Raw genomic sequence first — 18,063 nt, forward strand, 5'->3', positions numbered from 1 at the left:
GCGGGAGACTGGATCTGATAGTCCCAAGAAGTCCCTTCCTACCTCATTACCCTAAACCTAATGTAATTTGTGTGCATCTTTTGAGAAGCTGAAAGAGAACAGTTGCTGTTTATAATGATCAAGATGATGGGAGAGCAAGAGAGTGTGGTTTTGCTGTTTTGGCTCAGAGCTGCCACATGAAGAGGGTAAACAGCAGAGGCTGGGGCTGGGGCTCGGCTCCTGCCGGTGCTCCCAGGCAGGCTGAGTCAGGAAGAGCCGTGTTGTGTTTTTAGCAAAGCAGGCAGAGGTGACTCTGCAGAGCTTGCCATGGGAGCCTCCAGAAACCCAGCTAGCGTGGGACCTGTGCATCCGGCTCAGTGCTGGGGGGGAAGGCCTGAGGCTGAGCGATGCACACCAGAGCCCTAGTTCATGGGAGGTCCAGTAAAAGGGTAGAGAAAAAGGAGGTGTAACTCTGAGCAAACTGCTACTGATGGTGCCTCACTGCCATCTGAGGTGCAGTGAGGCACCATCAGTAGCAGTTTGCTCAGAGTTACACCTCCTCAGCAAACTGAGGTGCAAGCTAAGTTTGGGAGACTTCCTCTGTCTTGTAATGGATCCCTCTATGTTGCAAACTGTCCTGTACCCTGTGGGACAATATTGCTCTGTTTCCTACAGAATGTGTTGTCAAGTTTACATATAACACACAGTAATAGTATAATATATATAATATATATAGTCTAATATAGTATAAACATGTACATCTGTATTAATTTTATCTATGATGAAACCCAAAAGTGTTGCATAAGAGATTAGTCTTTTTGTTAATGCCATTATTATAAATTCTGCTAGTTTAAGCCATAGGGTAAAGCTGTAAAGAACAATTGTTGGCATATCAGAACAACAGAAAACCCCAGATTTTAAGTATTAGTGATATGTAACCTGGGCCCAACAGAGTCTATAAATCTGGGATAAACCTACAGAGCAAATCTAGCACAGTTCAAGAACAGCCTTATGCTCGATCCCCATATGCTGTGCCGCAGGTGTTATTTTAGTGATAAAGCAAAGATTGTACCACTCAGTGCTACACCCAAGTCAGAGCACTGGAGTTTGTACAGGGGTGTTTAAAAATAGCCAACTCCTGGCTGCAGTCAGTAGTATCACTGGAATCACTGTAGGCTGGAAAAGATCTTTAAGATCATCAAGCCCAACTGTTCCCCAGCACTGCCAAGGCCACTTTATCACCAGGGGACTCATCTACACGGTGTGCGAACACCCCCAGGGACGGTGACTCCAGCACTGCCCTGGGCAGCCTGTTCCAATGCCCGAGCACCCTCTGGGGAAGGAATTGTTTCTAATATCCAACCTAAACCTCCCCTGGCGCAGCTTGAGGCTGTTTTCTCCTGTCCTAAAAATACTTTGAAAATACTAGTAGAAAACACGGTGCATGCAGCGCTATCACAACTAATCGACCCCACTAAAGCGAGCTAATACACTCATCGAGTGATTTATCACGGGCACGGCTGCACACAACAGGACGGCAGCAAGCAGAAGCTGCGGGCACCAAAGAGATGCGCAGGAGCTGCAAGCCCTGCTGTGTCTGCACGCACCCCAAGGCCGGGCAGCAAGGTTATATGCTGAATAACCATCTTTAGGGTATTATTAGGGACATAAAGGGACAACCACAAGCCGACCCGCCGCCATTTTGAGGAGGTCGAACGCCTTCCCTCAGGGAGGGAGAGGGGCGGTGCCGCGGCGCAGGCGCAGTGCGCGGCCGGGCGGGCACGTGACGCGTGTCAGCTGAGCGCGGGCGGAAGCGGCGGGCGCGGGTCCGTGGTGCCGGTGTCCGCCATGGCGTCTATCCTGGACGAGTACGAGGACTCGCTGTACCGCTCCGCCGCCGCGCAGCACAGCCGCGCCAGCGTGGGCATCCCGCACTCCGGTAGGTGCGGTGCGGGGTGCTGCCGGGTGAAGGCGTGTCGCGGGGCAGTCCGCTGCGGGTCGGGTTTGCGTCGCTTGCTGTGGGGAATGGTTGGATGCGGGGCACGCTGGAGCCAAGGGTACCCTGGGGTGCGTGGGGAGGAGGGTGGCAGCAGGTCGAGGGAGGTGATCCTGCCCCTCTACTCGCTCCTGATAAGGCCACATCTGGAGCAGCGTGGTCAGTGCTGGGCTCCTCAGTACAAGGAGGACAGGGAGCTGCTGGAGAGGGTCCAGCGGAGGCCACAGGGACGATCAGGGGTCTGGAGCATCTCTCTTATGAGGAGAGGCTGCAGGAGCTGGGCCTGTTTAGTCTGGAGAAGACTGAGAGGGGATCTCATTAATGCATATAAGTATCTCAAAGGCAGGTGCCAGGAGGATGGTGCCAAACTCTTTTCAGTGCTGCCCAGCACAGGACGAGGAGCAGTGACCATAAACTAAATCACAAGAACTTTCACCTCAACATGAGGAAGAAGTTCTTTACGTTCAGGGTGGCAGAGCCCTGGAACAGGCTGCTCAAGGAGGTTGTGGGGTCTCCCTCTCTGTAGACATTCAAAACCCACCTGTGTAATCTGCTGTAGGTGGCCCTGCCTTGGCAGGGGGTTGGACTAGATGATCTCCAGAGGTCCCTTCCAACCCCAGTGATTCTGTGATGCAGGTCATCCTAGCATAACCGATGTGCTGGTTATCTGTGGGAGGGCTTTGTAAGGCCATAGGCCCCGTGGTGTGAAGTGATGTGTGTGGGGAACTCGTATGTAAAGTGCCTCCGTAGTCACAAGTTACAACCACACCTCAACGCTATTCAATTCAGGACTGTGGTAGCTGAGATCAACTCATCAGCTTGTTTCTTCCTCTCTGAGGAACCCAACTGTTGCAGTATTCTGACTGGGTGCACAGCTGTACCTGTGTGGGCTTAGTTTCCAAACCCGGGGGCAGTTTACCAAAGACTTAGTTTTTAGAGTGGTTAAGTTAGTGGTGAGGTTACTGCTGAAGAAGATTACCAAGAAAGCAATCTGTATCACTGTTAAGCTTTTCTAACAGGTCTGTAAAGCTTTGGTACACTGTACTGTTCAGGGAGGTGTACAATCAATGCAAAGTAATGGTGTGATGACCAGTCAGTTGCTTCTTTCGTGTGAGAGAAACCAAACAGATGGCAAGTATATTCCATGATAAATTCAAGGTTTATTAAGTTCAATAACCATTCCCTATTTGATGCCACCTCACAATGTTTTTTTGAGTGTGGCAGGGAAATACAAGTTCTGAGAGGATTTGTTCTACCTGGTATTGCCATGGTAGTACCAGCTGCTATGCAGAGTTGGCATTTTTGGAATTGGACGAACACATTCTTTCAAGTTTTTTCCTTATATATATGCATATGCTAGTGTTGCTAGCTGTGAACCTTTGGGCAAACTAGGTTGTGAGTTTATATAGGTGTTAAGAATTGATGAATTCTGTCATACTATGTATATTATTGAGTGTAAACACACAGACAGAATTACTCATTACATGAGTCTAGGTACTGAAGTAGGTATGTCCCCCCTGTTTATTTTAACATGCATAGCTATTTTGTCATGTAATGTTAGATAAAGAATAAGTATCCTGAGTAAGTGTTGTGCAAAACAGAGTTGGGACAAGCTCTGTTACCGAAAATAAATTTTCAAAGACTCAGCTTTTCTTCTTGACTGCTGCAACCGTGTCTCCAGTCATGACTGTTACAGTTGAGAAATCTGCCTGTTTGCTGACAATTGACGTTGGCAAAAGAAGTTTGGGAAACTGCTGAATCACAAAGGCACATCCTAATCAGGATTTTAATTATCTTTAAATCAGACCACTCTGGTAATTTTGAATGAAACTTGGGCTGGTAAAAGTTGTGGGCAATCTGAAGTTGACCTTGGAAAAAGATGCAAGTAAATAGTTAACTTCCGGAAAGCAATCCTTAAGGTTAGGTTGGAAGTTTTGGGAGATGTTAAAACTTACTCCTCTATTTCAGTTAGTTGTTCCCTGTGCTTGTTAAACTGCAGGTGCTGTTTCTCAAAGTTGTCAATAACCAAGCAGTGACTCTATTGCCAACCTGAAGTACTGCTGCATTGTAAACTTCAAGTACTGCAGTTCCAGCACAGAAAGACCTATTTAGACCCACTAGGCTTGACTGAAGTTTGTGAGCTTAGATCTTTGAAGGATTTAAAAGCTCTAGGGAAAAATGGAGATTTGCCCAGAAATGGGGGTGGGAAATGCTGCAGTAGAATCTCAGCCTGAACAGAAGGAGGACATTTGGGTCAGGATGAAGGAAGGCACTGTTTGAAAGGAATGCATGTTATAAAATAGACATCTCCTTTGTATAGAGGACTGTAAGTTGAAGAAGTTCATCTTTCTCCTCTTACAGACACTAGTTAAGTCCTCATGTTAGTGGTGATGATTCTACATTAACAACAATTAGCAAAAATTGTAATGGATACAGTCCTAAAGAGTCAAGAATTCTGGAATCCAATCCATTGGCTTGAACTATGGCTGAATTTAAAAAAAACCCCAAAATCCAACAAACGAAACCCACCCACCCCCTAGCTCTAAACCCCTACTTGTGTATAGGTACTATCTGTTCTCTTTCCTTCCTGTGTCTCAGTCAGCCTTGTTTTGCTTGGTGGCAATCTGAAAAACAAATCAAGATTGCCCGAATGACTGTGACTTGGTGACCCGTTGGTATGTGAGTTTTTCCTATCAGAGTAATCCCTCCTTTTTCTATATGTAAACATGTGTTTATATTTGTTGCTTAGCTGTGACATGATGTGAATCTGCAGCTTGGGAGCCTGGTCTCCATGTTTTGAACCACGTTTCATACCAGCATTCATAACAGCAAATTTGAACTGTGGCATTGCAGCTCCCTAATCTGAAACTAAGAACATCTGCTTTGCTTAACTGGAAATGAAGGAATGCACATTTGCATAAGTGGGTAATGTTTAAGATGTGGTTCAATGTGTAAGAAAAAAACGTATGTGCTGAGCAAAAGGCTGCCTACTCAGATTGTGGTTGCTTTGTCTGTTCCTGTATGTGCATCTTTCCTCTAAAACAAGAATCCTTTAAAGATCCTGCAGCTGGTCTAGTGGTGAGGCAGAGGCAAGGAAAAGGTATTGGTGGAACAGGCAATTGAAGGATTCATAGTGTTAGTAGGCTGCTTTCCATTGCTACACTGGCTTTTTCAACAGCAACAGGGCTGAAATTAGAGATTTTCAGGATAGTGTGGGGGAGGTTATAGGCACTGAGTGTGCTTTGAAGTGGTGCTGTTAGTCCCAGCCTAGAGAGTGTCAGGCCTACGCCCTTAAGGATGGAAATAGTCTGTTACCTCTGAGATACAACTCCAGGTTTCTTTTTTCTGTAAGTTTACATCTTCCTAATTAGCTACTTTGGCCATGAATGGCCTTAACTTGTTATAGCTCTTTTTTGGTTTTAATCTTCCTGTCCAGGCTAACTGCTTGAGTCTGCTTGCTTTAGAAATCCTTCCATTGCACGTGGTTAGCAGTATATCAATCTATCTTGCTTTTGAGCTTGAGGTAGTGTGGTCAGACTGATCCTCTGCTGCTTTCTTTGTCAGAGGCTTATGTAAGACTGTGTGTGTATGGGAAATTCAGTCCCTGGGAAAACTTGTCTCCTGGGACAGATGTGGGTGAAACTTTGTGATAAGATCTGTTTGTGGAGGCACACATGTTCCAGGATTTTGCTGATGAGTGTCATCGCTTGGGTCTGCTTTTATATGAATGCTGCCTTATTTTGCAGTTTACTGGCATATCTGAACTCTCTTGTAGTTTTTTGCTTCCTCATAGAAAGACCATAAAGAGTGCTGTTCTCATCTTGGAATAGAATGGCACAATCTCTGCAAGCCTCATGGTTTTGAGTGCAGAGGTTTACTCGTCTTCAATGAAAACTAAATCTGTCATGCTGCTTCCCTGTGCTGCCACATGGTGTTACAGCTTTACTTGTCTTTCAGTTCGTTAACCACTTGCCTATGGCTGGGCTTTTGTCTTTGTTGTAGCCAAAGGTATGAGTTTGAGCTGCATCTTGTGCTTTGTCCATCTGCACTGAAGATCACAGAGGGTTTTAAAACTACAGACTTCTAACTTTTATTTATTTATTTATGAATATATTTCTCCAGAAGTATGACGCTTCCCTCAAGTCAGACCTTACTTCTCTATTCTTTGCCTTACCCATGTTCATAAGTAAATCCCTCAACGTGCCTTCCTATGGAAGCCACATTTCCCAAGCTGACTGAGACTAGACTGACTAGCTGAGTACTTAACTAGTCACATGAGCTAACTTGCTCTGGTTTGGACACGCTTCAGTTCATCATTGATTTGTCAGGTTTACTTGGTTGGGCTTAAAATGCAACATGTGTCCTATAAGGTGGCCATATCTTATCCAACTTCAACCCTTAACTCTAACCTTAACTTAACTGGGCATTTCTTAGAATTCAGGACTGGTTTTTGAAAGGATTTGAGAATTAGGTTAGTCTGGCTCCATGTGGGGAATTGCCATGAAACAGTAAACCAGTCTGAATGGATTTTGGCTCAGGAAGCAATTTATGCCAAGACTGGAGCATTGATTCAACAATCACCAGGTCTTGGTTATTGCTTTGGCTCTAATAAGTAGTTCACATGCCTTCCAGCTGGAAAGCTGCAATTAGGATGGTGTTATGGTTGGTAAAACAGGGTTATGGCAAAAGCATCATTGTGACCTCCAGCTGTGTTCCCTGCAGCAGATAATCCAATAAACTTGATGAAGTCTTCTATGTGGATACAAAAAAACCTCAACATGGCTTTCAAAATAGCTTTAGTTTGTGAATGTTGGGTGTCAGGTGTGGTAGCTTGTTCAATCCCAACGTGGAATAAGAGAGAGATAGGTTTCGATTAACACCATAGTGGTCTCTTGGGTAGCTTATATGGTAGTGTCAAACCAGAGCCCTCTTTGTGTCTTCTGTAATACCACCATTCTTTCCTGTCTTGAGCAAATAAACTGTCAACCAAGGACAACAAATTACTTTGTGGTTCTGCTCTCATTTTCAGCTTTTTATGCGGCTTATGTGACAGTTTTGTGGTTTCCCCTGGAATTCTGTGTGCTTTCAAATTTATGTTAGTGACAAGTTTGCAGTTCTGTGACAAGGCAGTAAAGTGTATTGCTCCTTTTCTTTCCAGTTATACATACCTATGTAAGTGCTGCTCTGTGTTCATGCTCTCTTTTTAGTACAACCCAGAGCAGGCAATGATCCTTCTGGATTTTTAGGTTAGAATTTGATGTAGTGTGGGGTGGTGGTTGTGGGTTTTTGTCTTGTTTTGGTTTTAACTGTTTGTGTTTTTTCTCCAGGATATGTGAATGCACGTCTGGAGAAGGAAACACCAATATTTAACAAGCAAAGGATTGATTTTGCTCCTCCAGAGAAAATTAACAGCTTAGTGGTCTCCTCTAACCAGCTGTGTATGAGCCTTGGCAAAGACACCCTTCTCAGGTAATGCTGCCAGACACCTGAAGTTATTGCTTGTTTTCTCCTGCCCCTTTTTTCTCTCTTTTCTTTTTTTCCCCTAAGTTGTTAGAGAACTTACAATTACAAACTGGATAAAAAGCCATGAACCCAAGATGGAAAACAGTGAGCAATTACGCCTACATGAGCTGTTGTTGGAAACATGCTTTCATGGTTTCTCTTTGCAGGATTGATCTTGGGAAGCCAGATGAACCTAATCAAGTAGAGCTGGGACGCAAAGATGAAGCGAAAGTCTACAAGATGTTTTTGGACCACACAGGTAAGGCAACCGACTATGTATGTTTACAGGCAGTGGTTGGCAGCAGATGCAACTGAATGTGCATAACAAGAGGTGAAGGAGTTCTCTTTCTGTTCTCTAAATGGGAAGAGGTGGTTCTTCTGTGGGCAGGACTGCATTGCCCAGAGGCTCTGCCTACTGGTTTGCCCCTATGCTGTTAGAAAAACACTAGCTTGTGTGTATGTTGTTGCTTTTGAAGTCTCTGAAATGAACACATGCAATTAGTTCTGAGCAAGGCTGCTAAAACTAATTAAAGGAAATCTTTGCAGTCACCCGGGGCTGTATCTGACTATATAAGACTTTTTAAAAAGGACTGTAAAACATCTGCAGCTCACTGTAGCCTTGCCTGCTTTTACAAAACAAACCAGAAATTTGGAGAGGGATGCTCGTATCTGTCACCAACTGCCAGGGATAGAACTCTGGGAACTGTTTATCCTTAGAACACTTACTGAAACGGAAGAATACGTTCTTGCTGAAGAATCTGGGACTAGTAATTTAAGTTTGCCACATATGGACTACCATTCTGATCCAGCATGGAAATCCCCCACGTTCCAAAGAATGCTTGGGAAAGTCTTGGATTAAGTATGTTGATATCGGAGCTTATCAAATGTGAGGGTTAGAAGCCTCAGGAATTTGGCTTGCTTAGGCACAGTCTTGATTTGTTCTCTCCTTCTCCTTCCCATACCCCTCTCCTGTTGGCAGGCTCTCATCTCCTGATTGCTCTGAACACCAGTGAATGCCTTTACCTGAACAGAAGTGTTCAGAAAGTGCGAGCGCTCTCCCGCTGGAAAGGCCACTTGATTGAAAGTGTGGGCTGGAACAAATTCCTTGGTACAGAGACCAACACTGGGCCTGTCCTGGTGGGGACAGCCCAGGGGCAGATCTATGAGGCTGAAATCTCTGTCAGCGAGGGAAGCCTCTTCAGTACTAATCCCGACCAGTACTTCCGACAGGTCTACACTCTGGAGGAGGAATCAGGACCTGCCCCAGTCTGCTGCTTGGAGATTGAACGAGGAATAGAAGGGAAATTTTTTATTATAGCCACCACTCAAAAGAGACTTTTCCAGTTTGTTGGCAAAGTGCCTGAAGGGACAGAGCAGCAAGGCTTCAGCTCCATATTTGCTTTGCATGCTGACCATTTGCCAAGCTTCCGGGAGTTTCCAGCCAGCTTTGGTTTCAGTGAGATAGCCTTTTACACCCCAAAACTGCGCTCCAACCCACGCTCCTTTGCCTGGATGATGGGAAATGGTGTTTTATATGGTACGCTGGATTATAGCCGTCCTGATTCAATTTTGAGTGATGAACGGGTCTGGGTTTATCCTTCTGATATTGACATAACTGTGAACAAGCCAATATCCATTGTACTTACCCAGTTCCACTTCTTGTTGCTGCTGCCTGATCGAGTGAAGGCTGTATGCACTCTGAATGGACAGGTTGTTTTTCAAGATATGTTCCTGGAGAAGTTTGGTTTACTGACACGCATGATCAAAGATCCCACAGTCCAGCAGATCTGGATCCACACTGAGAAAGTGGTGTTCCGCTACCACGTCCAGCGGGAATCTAGAGATGTGTGGAAGATGTATATGAATATGAACAAATTTGATTTAGCCAAAGAGTATTGTAAAGACCGTCCAGAGTGCCTAGATATTGTGCTGGCAAAGGAGGCAGAGCACTGCTTCCAAAACAAGAGGTATCTAGACAGTGCCAAGTGTTATGCACTGACCCAGAACTACTTTGAGGAAATTGCCCTTAAGTTCATTGAAGCCAAGCAAGAAGAGGCCCTGATGGAGTTTCTGATTAAGAAGCTAAGTAACCTAAAGCCTTCTGAGAAGACACAGACCACTCTGCTGACCACGTGGTTAACGGAGCTGTACCTGAACTGGTTGGGTATATTGGAAGGAAACCCCTCACAGCGAAATCTCTATCTGGATACACGGGAGAAGTTTCGCACGTTCCTGAGCAGTCCTAAAAACAAAGACTGTCTGTTTAATAACAGGGCATCTATTTATGAGCTGCTGGCAAGCCATGGGGACACAGAGCACATGGTCTACTTTGCAGTCATCATGCAGGACTATGAGCGTGTAGTAGCTCACCACTGCCAGCATGATGAGTACGATGAGGCTCTAAATGTGCTGTCCAGGCACAGAGACGAGAAACTGTTCTACAAGTTCTCTCCAGTCCTCATCCAGCATATTCCCAAGAAGGTAGTTGATGCTTGGATTTCTATGGGCTCTAGACTGGATGCTAGGAACCTCATTCCGGCCCTTGTTAACTATAGCCAGAGTGCCAGCACCCAGCAGATCAATGAAGCCATTAGATATATGGAGTTCTGTGTCTATCAGTTGGAGGAAACCCAGCAAGCCATTCACAACTACCTGTTGTCTCTTTATGCTTTGTGTCGGCCGGACTCGCTGCTATCATACCTGGAGCAAGCAGGAACCAACCCAAACAGGATCCACTATGACCTGAAGTATGCATTACGCCTGTGCGCAGAGCATGGGCACCACCATGCATGTGTCCATATTTACAAAGTGATGGAATTATATGAGGAGGCTGTGGATCTTGCCTTACAGGTAAGTGTGTGTCTGTGCATGCATGCTGTGACATGTAGGAATGCAGCTAGTTCAAGTTATCTTGAACAACCAAGCATTGAGAAGAACTGGACAGATTCATCAGTATAGGAGCTGTGCAGCTAAGTGGGAAGAAAGACCTGTCTCTGTTAAAGTATTTCTGGGCTTTCATGGTTGTTTTAAGTAGACAGATGAGTGTGACAAGCCATAATTGAGGGTAGAGGCATGGAAAGTACAAGGAGGAGTACTGTTTGCCTTAAAGTCAGTCTCTAACATAAAATACCTTTAACATACCTGCATTTATGCAACACTCCTCTAGCTATTGTTCAGGATTCTAATTAATTCCTATTCCTAGATGATGATAATTATCACAGAAGAATGCCTTTGTCAGCTTAGTCTGGCCTTCAGGGAGATATTGGATCTTTTTTTGTTGGCATTGCTATGTCTTTGCTGAAACATGTGGCCAGCAAAGATACTATGACATGGGTTTTCCCTTATTGTAGTGCTAGGCTTTGTGGTTGTTTGCTGGTTAGCAAGCAAATCTTCAAGGAGACTACTGGTGGAGAGAAGAGGTGTTTGGCATATAAACAAGGAGCAGGCCAGTAGTGCAGCCCTAGGCAATGAGATAGCAATAGAAGCTATCTATTAATGCCTTCTATGATGGACAGCAGGCTTTGAAGTTGAATGGTGGATAAACAAAGAGGGAAGCTTAACTCGGTTTCCTTGTCTGTCCAACTTCTAGGTGGATGTTGATCTTGCCAAGTCCTGTGCAGATCTCCCTGAAGATGATGAGGAACTCCGAAAGAAGCTCTGGTTGAAGATTGCTCGCCATGTTGTTCAGGAAGAGAAGGATGTCAAGAAGGCGATGGCCTGCCTCTCCAGCTGTGCCCTGCTGAAGATTGAAGATGTCTTGCCATTCTTCCCAGACTTTGTCACTATTGACCATTTCAAGGAGGCAATCTGTAACTCCCTGGAGGACTACAACAAGCACATTGAGGAGCTGAAAAGGGAGATGGAGGAAGCCACGCAGAGTGCCAAGAGAATCCGAGAGGACATCCAGGAAATGAGAAATAAATACGGCTCTGTGGAGCCTCAGGAAAAATGTGCTGCTTGTGACTTCCCACTTCTAAACCGCCCTTTTTACCTTTTCCTGTGTGGTCACATGTTTCACTATGACTGTCTCCTCCAAGCAGTGTTCCCAAACCTTCCTGCCTACAAACAGGCAAAACTTGAAGATCTTCAGAAGAAGCTGGCAGCTACCAGTCAGCCTTCCAAGAGCCACCATCGTCCCAAGGACGCAGATACCATTAGCTTGGGGAAGGGGCAGCAGAGCCGGGAACAGATCAAAGCTGACATTGATGATATTGTGGCAGCTGAATGTGTGTACTGTGGTGAGCTGATGATCCGGTCAATTGACAAGCCTTTTATTGATCCCCAGAAGTATGAAGAGGAGATGCAGAGCTGGCTGTAGTTTTCCAAACCTGCAACTGTCGATACACAAGAGTGGTTTTCTTCACAACTGGTGAAGCTTCTGTGGTGAGAATATAACCTCCAGAAGCAGGAACACAGTGGCATCTGTTGAACTCTAATAAAAGAGTAGTGGGGTCACTATAGTGAACTAGTCTTGAAAAATGTGGAGAAACAGCTATGGCTGTCTAAGAACTTGAACAATAGTTAGAATTAACCTACTGGAATATATTTAGCAGATGTTTGCTGCTTGCAGTTCTTCTGAGGTTCTCAGTGTGAAGCTAATGGAGTGCCTTGTTGTCCAGAAGGAATTGGGAACAACCTATGATTTGTCTTCCCTGTTGTGTGGTATTTGTTTTGGTGAAGACAAGCTTAAAGGAAAAGGTAGTGAACACTAAGCAGTGTAGGCTTCATTCATCCCTTTCAAAGCTAGAATTGCCTTCTGTTTCCTTTTTTGCTGAGAGTCTATAACCATATACATGGAAAGAACGTGAAAGGACAAATGTTCTTGCGTATATATTTTGTATTTGTGTAGCATGATGTTTACATGTTTCTACACAATGTAATACAAGAATGTGTATCATTCTCAAGCAGGAGTGTCTCATAATACACATTTGTCTGAAATTTAAGGTATCTAATTCTCTTTCCCACAAGTTTTATGGACAAGACCATATCTTTCAGTTTTCTCTAGCTACTGTTTCTGGCAATACTTTGTAGCCTGTTCACCCCTTCTTCACTATCTATATCCTATTTCTACTATGGCTGTCTTTGTATAATGGATCTTGGGTTTGTCTTCACCCAACACAAAATTTATATATGTAGTAGTAAGGTTTCAGCTGGCAGATACTCTGCAAGCAGGAACACAGCCTGTTTGGGTTGTCCTGCTGTGGTCTACTGCAAGCTGCACTTGAGCACTAGGCAGAAGATCTAGTCATAGGTTCCCTCAAGGGTAGCCTACAGAAAAGTTCCGTTGGTGTGAAATTTGCTTTGCTATTTGAAGCCAGTAGCTGGTGACCAGGCAGGCTTTTGCCTTCCTGCCAGTATTTGATACTCTCTGGAGATGGCTGCAGGTCACTGCTTCTGTCTATTGCTCTGACTTGGGAAATTCTTCTCTGAAGGTATAGGTCACTGCATTGTGGGTGAGGGAACAAAAAAGTCTTCTTCACTTGACTTAGCAAGGATTCCTTGTTTTATTTTTGAAGAAAATAAAGTTTTAATGAAATTCTGCTGTTTGAGGCTGAATCCCAAATGTAGTAATTGGCAGAATAATGGAATGATCTAAATTAAAAATGATGATTCTTGTAGTAATTAAGGCAACAGAAAATACTGTCTCCTGCAAAACCTCTTCAGTTCTTTCACATGAATACATGTGCTTGAGTACCTCTCTGTCTGCTAGTCGCTCTGTTTATAGGGTTGTAGAAATGGGTCTTCACGCCATTGAAAGGGATTATAAATTGGTTTCCTCAAGGAGTTGACCTAAGGATGTCGATAACCATTCAGCAGTCCAGAAGAACATCCATGCTTTCGTTGGGAACTTCAGCCTGGAATGAATGAATTTTATCTGTGTAAAATTACATGAGTAATAAACCCCAGAGCTGACAGTAGGTCAGCTTAGAGGTTTTGAGATCCTCTTTTCATTGTTGGAGCCATGGGATAGGCAGTCTTATTGCCACCTGGTAGTGTTTGTTGCTGCTTTATCAAACCACTGTTTGTGTTCAGAAACCACACACGCTGTAGTTTTCTTTGGCTCTGGATAGCCTTTTGCTTTGGGTAAGTCAGTGGGTCTGCCAGAAGAATTTGTGATGAAAACTAAATATGATGTCTTTTGAAGTTCAACATTAAACCTGTTGTAACCGGCCACTCCTGAATCATCATCTTTTCATGTAAGCAGTGTGATGCTTAAGGTTGTATATGTCATTCTAAAGCAACAGTAGCCCCTCACCCAAACCAGTTTCTGGTCAAAGGCAAGTGGCCATTTTTCTGCCCTTTAGAGAAATATGAATGGCAGCTCATTCTAATGGAGTCATTTCAAGTTCTTTTCCTTGAGACTTTCTTAGTACTTGTTCCACCTCTTCTGGGTTTTTACAGAATGCTTTCTTGGTATATTAGAATTATTATAGTCCTCCATTCTTTTCCTATTAGTGCTACAAAACAGTTGCATCGCTAAATGTTTCTGTTGTGCTTTACAAATTAGCAATATTATTTGCTTATAGATCATTCCAGGGAGATCTGCTTGTCCATAAGATTGGAAGAAGTGTGTGTCTGTAGGAACTGAGGCATAGCAAGTAAATAAAAACTCTCAAGTCTTTGCCTGAGGTGGGGTAGTAGGCACCTCAAGAACTGCTGATTCCAGTCTTAGGTATTAATATGTCTCACTTAAAACTAGAACTAGTTTGTTCGTGTTTTTTAAATGGCTAGTATGCAACAGTCTCCAAGGGCTGTAGGCTTGTGCACCAGATACACACCCTACAAATCTCACACTTTCTCACTATTATTAACTGAAAAATCTTCTAGGTCATTCGCTGTCAAGGCTGTGGAGAGTTAATGCCTGCAAGGGCTCCAGCAGTGACTAAATGACTGGTGCCAGTAGTACAGGAAGCCACATAAAGGTATCTTCTGAACTTGCCTTACACTGTCACAGGCTTCAGAAGTTTCAATAACCACTCACCTGTGCTTCTTTTGTAGTATCACTCAGTGAAAAAGGTAAGGGTTTTTTTGGGGGAAGTGAACTGCTTACTGTACTCCTGTAAATCTAATCTGAGATCTTTTCCTCTTTGCTTTCAGAATAGCATTTTATCTTTTCTCCTTGTAACTTCAGCACAGTTACATTTTAGAAACCCCAGTCCTTTGTATGTTGCTTTTTTTAGCTGTGGTTGAACTGTGTACCAGCTGTTACAAATGCTGTGCCCTTGGGCCTTGTCCTTGTCTGTGTGAATAACCCCTACCATTTAGTTTAATGCAGCTAGAGAACAGCATAACCAAAAGGGCATAACCGTAGAGCCCCAGCCCTATGTAACCAGAACAAATACCTGTAAATAGATTTACACTGAAGAAATTGAGTCATGCAGGCAAGGCCTAAAGCAAACTTGTGCCTACTACCTCACCTCTCCATGGCTTCAAGCAAGGGCCTGGGGAAATGCTGTGAGATGAGGGAGACGGTGAGTGTGCGATATGGAAGAGTTTGTAGAGAATTTCGGATGCACTCGCTGTTGGCCTATGTAGTTGGAAGCAGCAAACAAACGCTTAGAGCTGTGTTTTGTCTAAATGACTGGGCTGGAAATCTAGGAAGGCAAATTCTTAACAAGCCACTAGATGTCATTGCTGTCCATTTAAATACTGAAGTTTGTTACAGAGGAGCTAAAGGCATTCGGTAGCAGAAGAGAGAACCGTACTAAAGGGTGAGGTAGGTTCCGAGTGCCTTTGGGGGGCAGGGTGGAGACAGACCTGTAAGATAGTTATTGGAGGCAAAGATGCTAAAAAAAATTGTCTTTAAGTGAAAGGCAATTTCAGTTACTACATCACCATTTTTCAGGTTTTGAATATCAAAAGCTGGATTTATTCAGTTAACAAATGAGTATTGATCCTCTTTTGTTTAACTGCATTCTGGTGTAAGTTCCTGCAGACCTAGCTGATTTAGTAAACTGTAGAGAGAGAGTCCCTGGGCTTGGAGTTACAATATCTGGTGGGCTTGGGTCTGGCCATTTCTGCTTCCTCTTCACCTTGTCCTGGCAGCAGAGATGGTAGAAGTGAATGTAAGCCAGCTCATTAGTTGCCTGGGTTCACATGTAGTGTGTTGTGTTAAAACTGCCAGTAAAGCTGGATTTGTAATACAATATTGAACACAGACCTGCATGAACAGAGAAGTTGGTGTGTTTGCTTTTGCCTCTGAGCTGCGGGGTCATAATCCCAATAGTAAGCAAGTGGGAGTAGGAACATCTTGTACTCCATCAAAATCAGATGTTGTAGTTTGACTCAAGCCTGTAGTCATGTATTAGCTTGTAGTTCTTGGAAGAGGTAGTTCCCATTCACTGCCATGTCACTGTCAGTGTATAAACTGTCTATGTTTACAAGTGCAATTACTTTGCTTCTAGTGGCAATTCATGGGAAGTCTGTTGTTCCTTGCATCACTTATCCAACATCCCTGTCCTGAGCTGCAGGGCGACAGACTGAAAACGGATCTCTTCCTTGCAACAAATGTGCTGAGCTGAAATGTGAGGTTTGAAATATACAAAAATATGGAATTTTGGATTTAAAATGAGGATTATTTTTATTCGGCTGGATTAAGTAATTTTCCCCAGAATAGATGGAGTACCATGTGATTCACTGTGGTATGTGTAGTGTTTATGAGAGAATCCTCATAAGCATATGGCATCTTCAAAGCAGAGAGAGACTGGTCACTGTTTGTCTTTTCTGTACATGGAAGAAGGGATGCCCTAGGAAGGAGAGAAGGTATGGTGGTTTCTATAAAATAATTTGTCTGAACTTTATGTATCTGACATCAGAGAAGCTTCCGCAGCAGAACTGTGATATTGATGAATCTGTACTTTTCACACTGAGGTGATGGAGAAGAAAAAGGTCACTTTGTTTGGAATAGTAATTTTGGTAAAATTCAAGAGCTTAAGTACTTAAAAGCGGAACATTACAGGAGTGCCTTAAATTTGCAGTGGGTTATGTATGGGTTCAGCTCCTAAACTATCTGCTGTCTCTGATTGTGCTCAGGTTTGACTTTACACCTTATGAACCCTCTATATATGAGCTTCGTGCCTTTACTGTGATTTTGGAGACTTATGACACTTCTCCATCAGCTCAGTGTTTGGATTTTTTTCAGTCTCAGGTCTCATGGAAAGGCATCAGGCTACTTATTTGGGGTATGAGCTTTAAAGTACCCTGGCTTGCAGCTGCTTTCTGGTGGAAGGAGGGGAAAAAAATGAAACAAAATTGTTAGATCTACCTGTTGAAACTGGTTGGGATGACAAAGAAAAGGGGCTCAGGCATTTAATGGTCAGAGGTATTGGAGCAGCTTGTTTGAGTAAGACTGAACACTGGTTGCTTAGGAACAAGGAAGCTACAGGAGTTACAAGCACAAATATAACTGATCTCTTTGTTATTGTGGGGCAGCTCAGCAGAGGACAGTTTCTGACTTGCAGCAAGTCAGTGCTGGTTTCAGACTTGCTGCAGTGCTTCACAGCCCTGATGATAATGGTTGTAGAGTTGTTTTAATTCAGCACTTGAGCTGCAGAGCTTGGTTGGTGTGGGAATAAGCACAGCTGATGTGTCTGTACAACATAAGGCTGTCTTTGATACACAGAGATTTCCATCATATGCTTCCAAACACCACATAAATACCCATGTTTTATAAATGGACATACAGGCTATACCTGATATGTCAGGTAGTAATTTTTGGCATTTCCCTACTTTGCAGGGGTTCACATATTCCTCCCATGCTGCTGTGTTGGCTGTAGCCTGGGTTGTCTTCAGAAGAGGATTTGATGGAGCCTTTTGTTTGTTTAACACAGTTTGTTTGCTTCCTCTGTAACTGAGAATACTGCTGGTAGAAGTTTTTGCAATGAAAGTGTTCAGAAGAAGCCGAACCGCAGCCTGCCCCTCATGTTGTGCTCCATATTGAATGGTTCATTACAAGTGGTGGCTTATATGAGAAGGATTGAACATCTGGTTTGGTATCCAGAAGCAGGTATTCTCCATTTCATGCAATTGAAAGCCAAGTGCTGGTCACTTGGCATGGGACATGATCTTCGGAACACAGCCTGAGCTTGGAGGCTGCTGCACTCCACTTAAGCAGACATCTGTGTTTTCCAATTAGTCAACAGTCTTCTTTTCATCTCTTTGCATGTACATACTGCATAGATTTCCTAATAAGTGAATTATTACTGAGGAACTGAGGTTCATCAGAAAGTTGCTCCTATCTGTAGATTCTCTTTTTATTTTCCCACCTTTATTAAAAACAAGGTGCGCAGTGTGGTTTTCTCTGGAGTGTTTTGATCTCTAATGTTTCAACTCTGTTCCTCTTTTCACACGTAAGGGTATGTTTATTGGGCTGATGCCTTTGGCTGAATTAGGGATGTCACAGGCAAAAAGGAATAAGAAAGCTGCTGTATTAGTTTTTTCAGGACTTTTCTCTACAGATTCTACATGACAGTTATTAGCAGCTGCCCTGGCTGGTTTTGATGCTGCTGCATGTTTTTCACCACGTGAACAAGATAGTTGTTCTCGGGTAAGAACCTGTGAAGGTACAAAATTATTGGTCTTTGGCT

At 43.7% G+C, this 18,063-nt stretch overlaps 1 protein-coding gene across 2 annotated transcripts; it reads left to right on the plus strand.

Moving 5' to 3' along the window:
• Positions 1 to 1,771: 1,771 nt before the first annotated feature.
• On the plus strand, positions 1,772 to 17,687 carry VPS18 (VPS18 core subunit of CORVET and HOPS complexes). Of its 2 annotated transcripts, none has more exons than XM_030483521.1 (5): positions 1,772 to 1,918; positions 7,303 to 7,444; positions 7,645 to 7,736; positions 8,708 to 10,327; positions 11,067 to 17,687. In XM_030483521.1, the coding sequence occupies exons 3-5, from the start codon at positions 7,698 to 7,700 to the stop codon at positions 11,793 to 11,795; spliced, it is 2,388 nt and encodes a 795-aa protein (XP_030339381.1). In that variant the 5' UTR covers positions 1,772 to 1,918; positions 7,303 to 7,444; positions 7,645 to 7,697; the 3' UTR covers positions 11,796 to 17,687. The 2 variants fall into 2 exon arrangements, with proteins under 2 accessions (XP_030339381.1, XP_030339380.1); XM_030483520.1 differs by having other exon boundaries at positions 1,778 to 1,918; positions 8,457 to 10,327.
• Positions 17,688 to 18,063: the final 376 nt, after the last annotated feature.

This window comes from Strigops habroptila, chromosome 4 (assembly GCF_004027225.2).
Source record: "Strigops habroptila isolate Jane chromosome 4, bStrHab1.2.pri, whole genome shotgun sequence".
Classification (NCBI taxonomy): Eukaryota; Metazoa; Chordata; class Aves; order Psittaciformes; family Psittacidae; genus Strigops; species Strigops habroptila.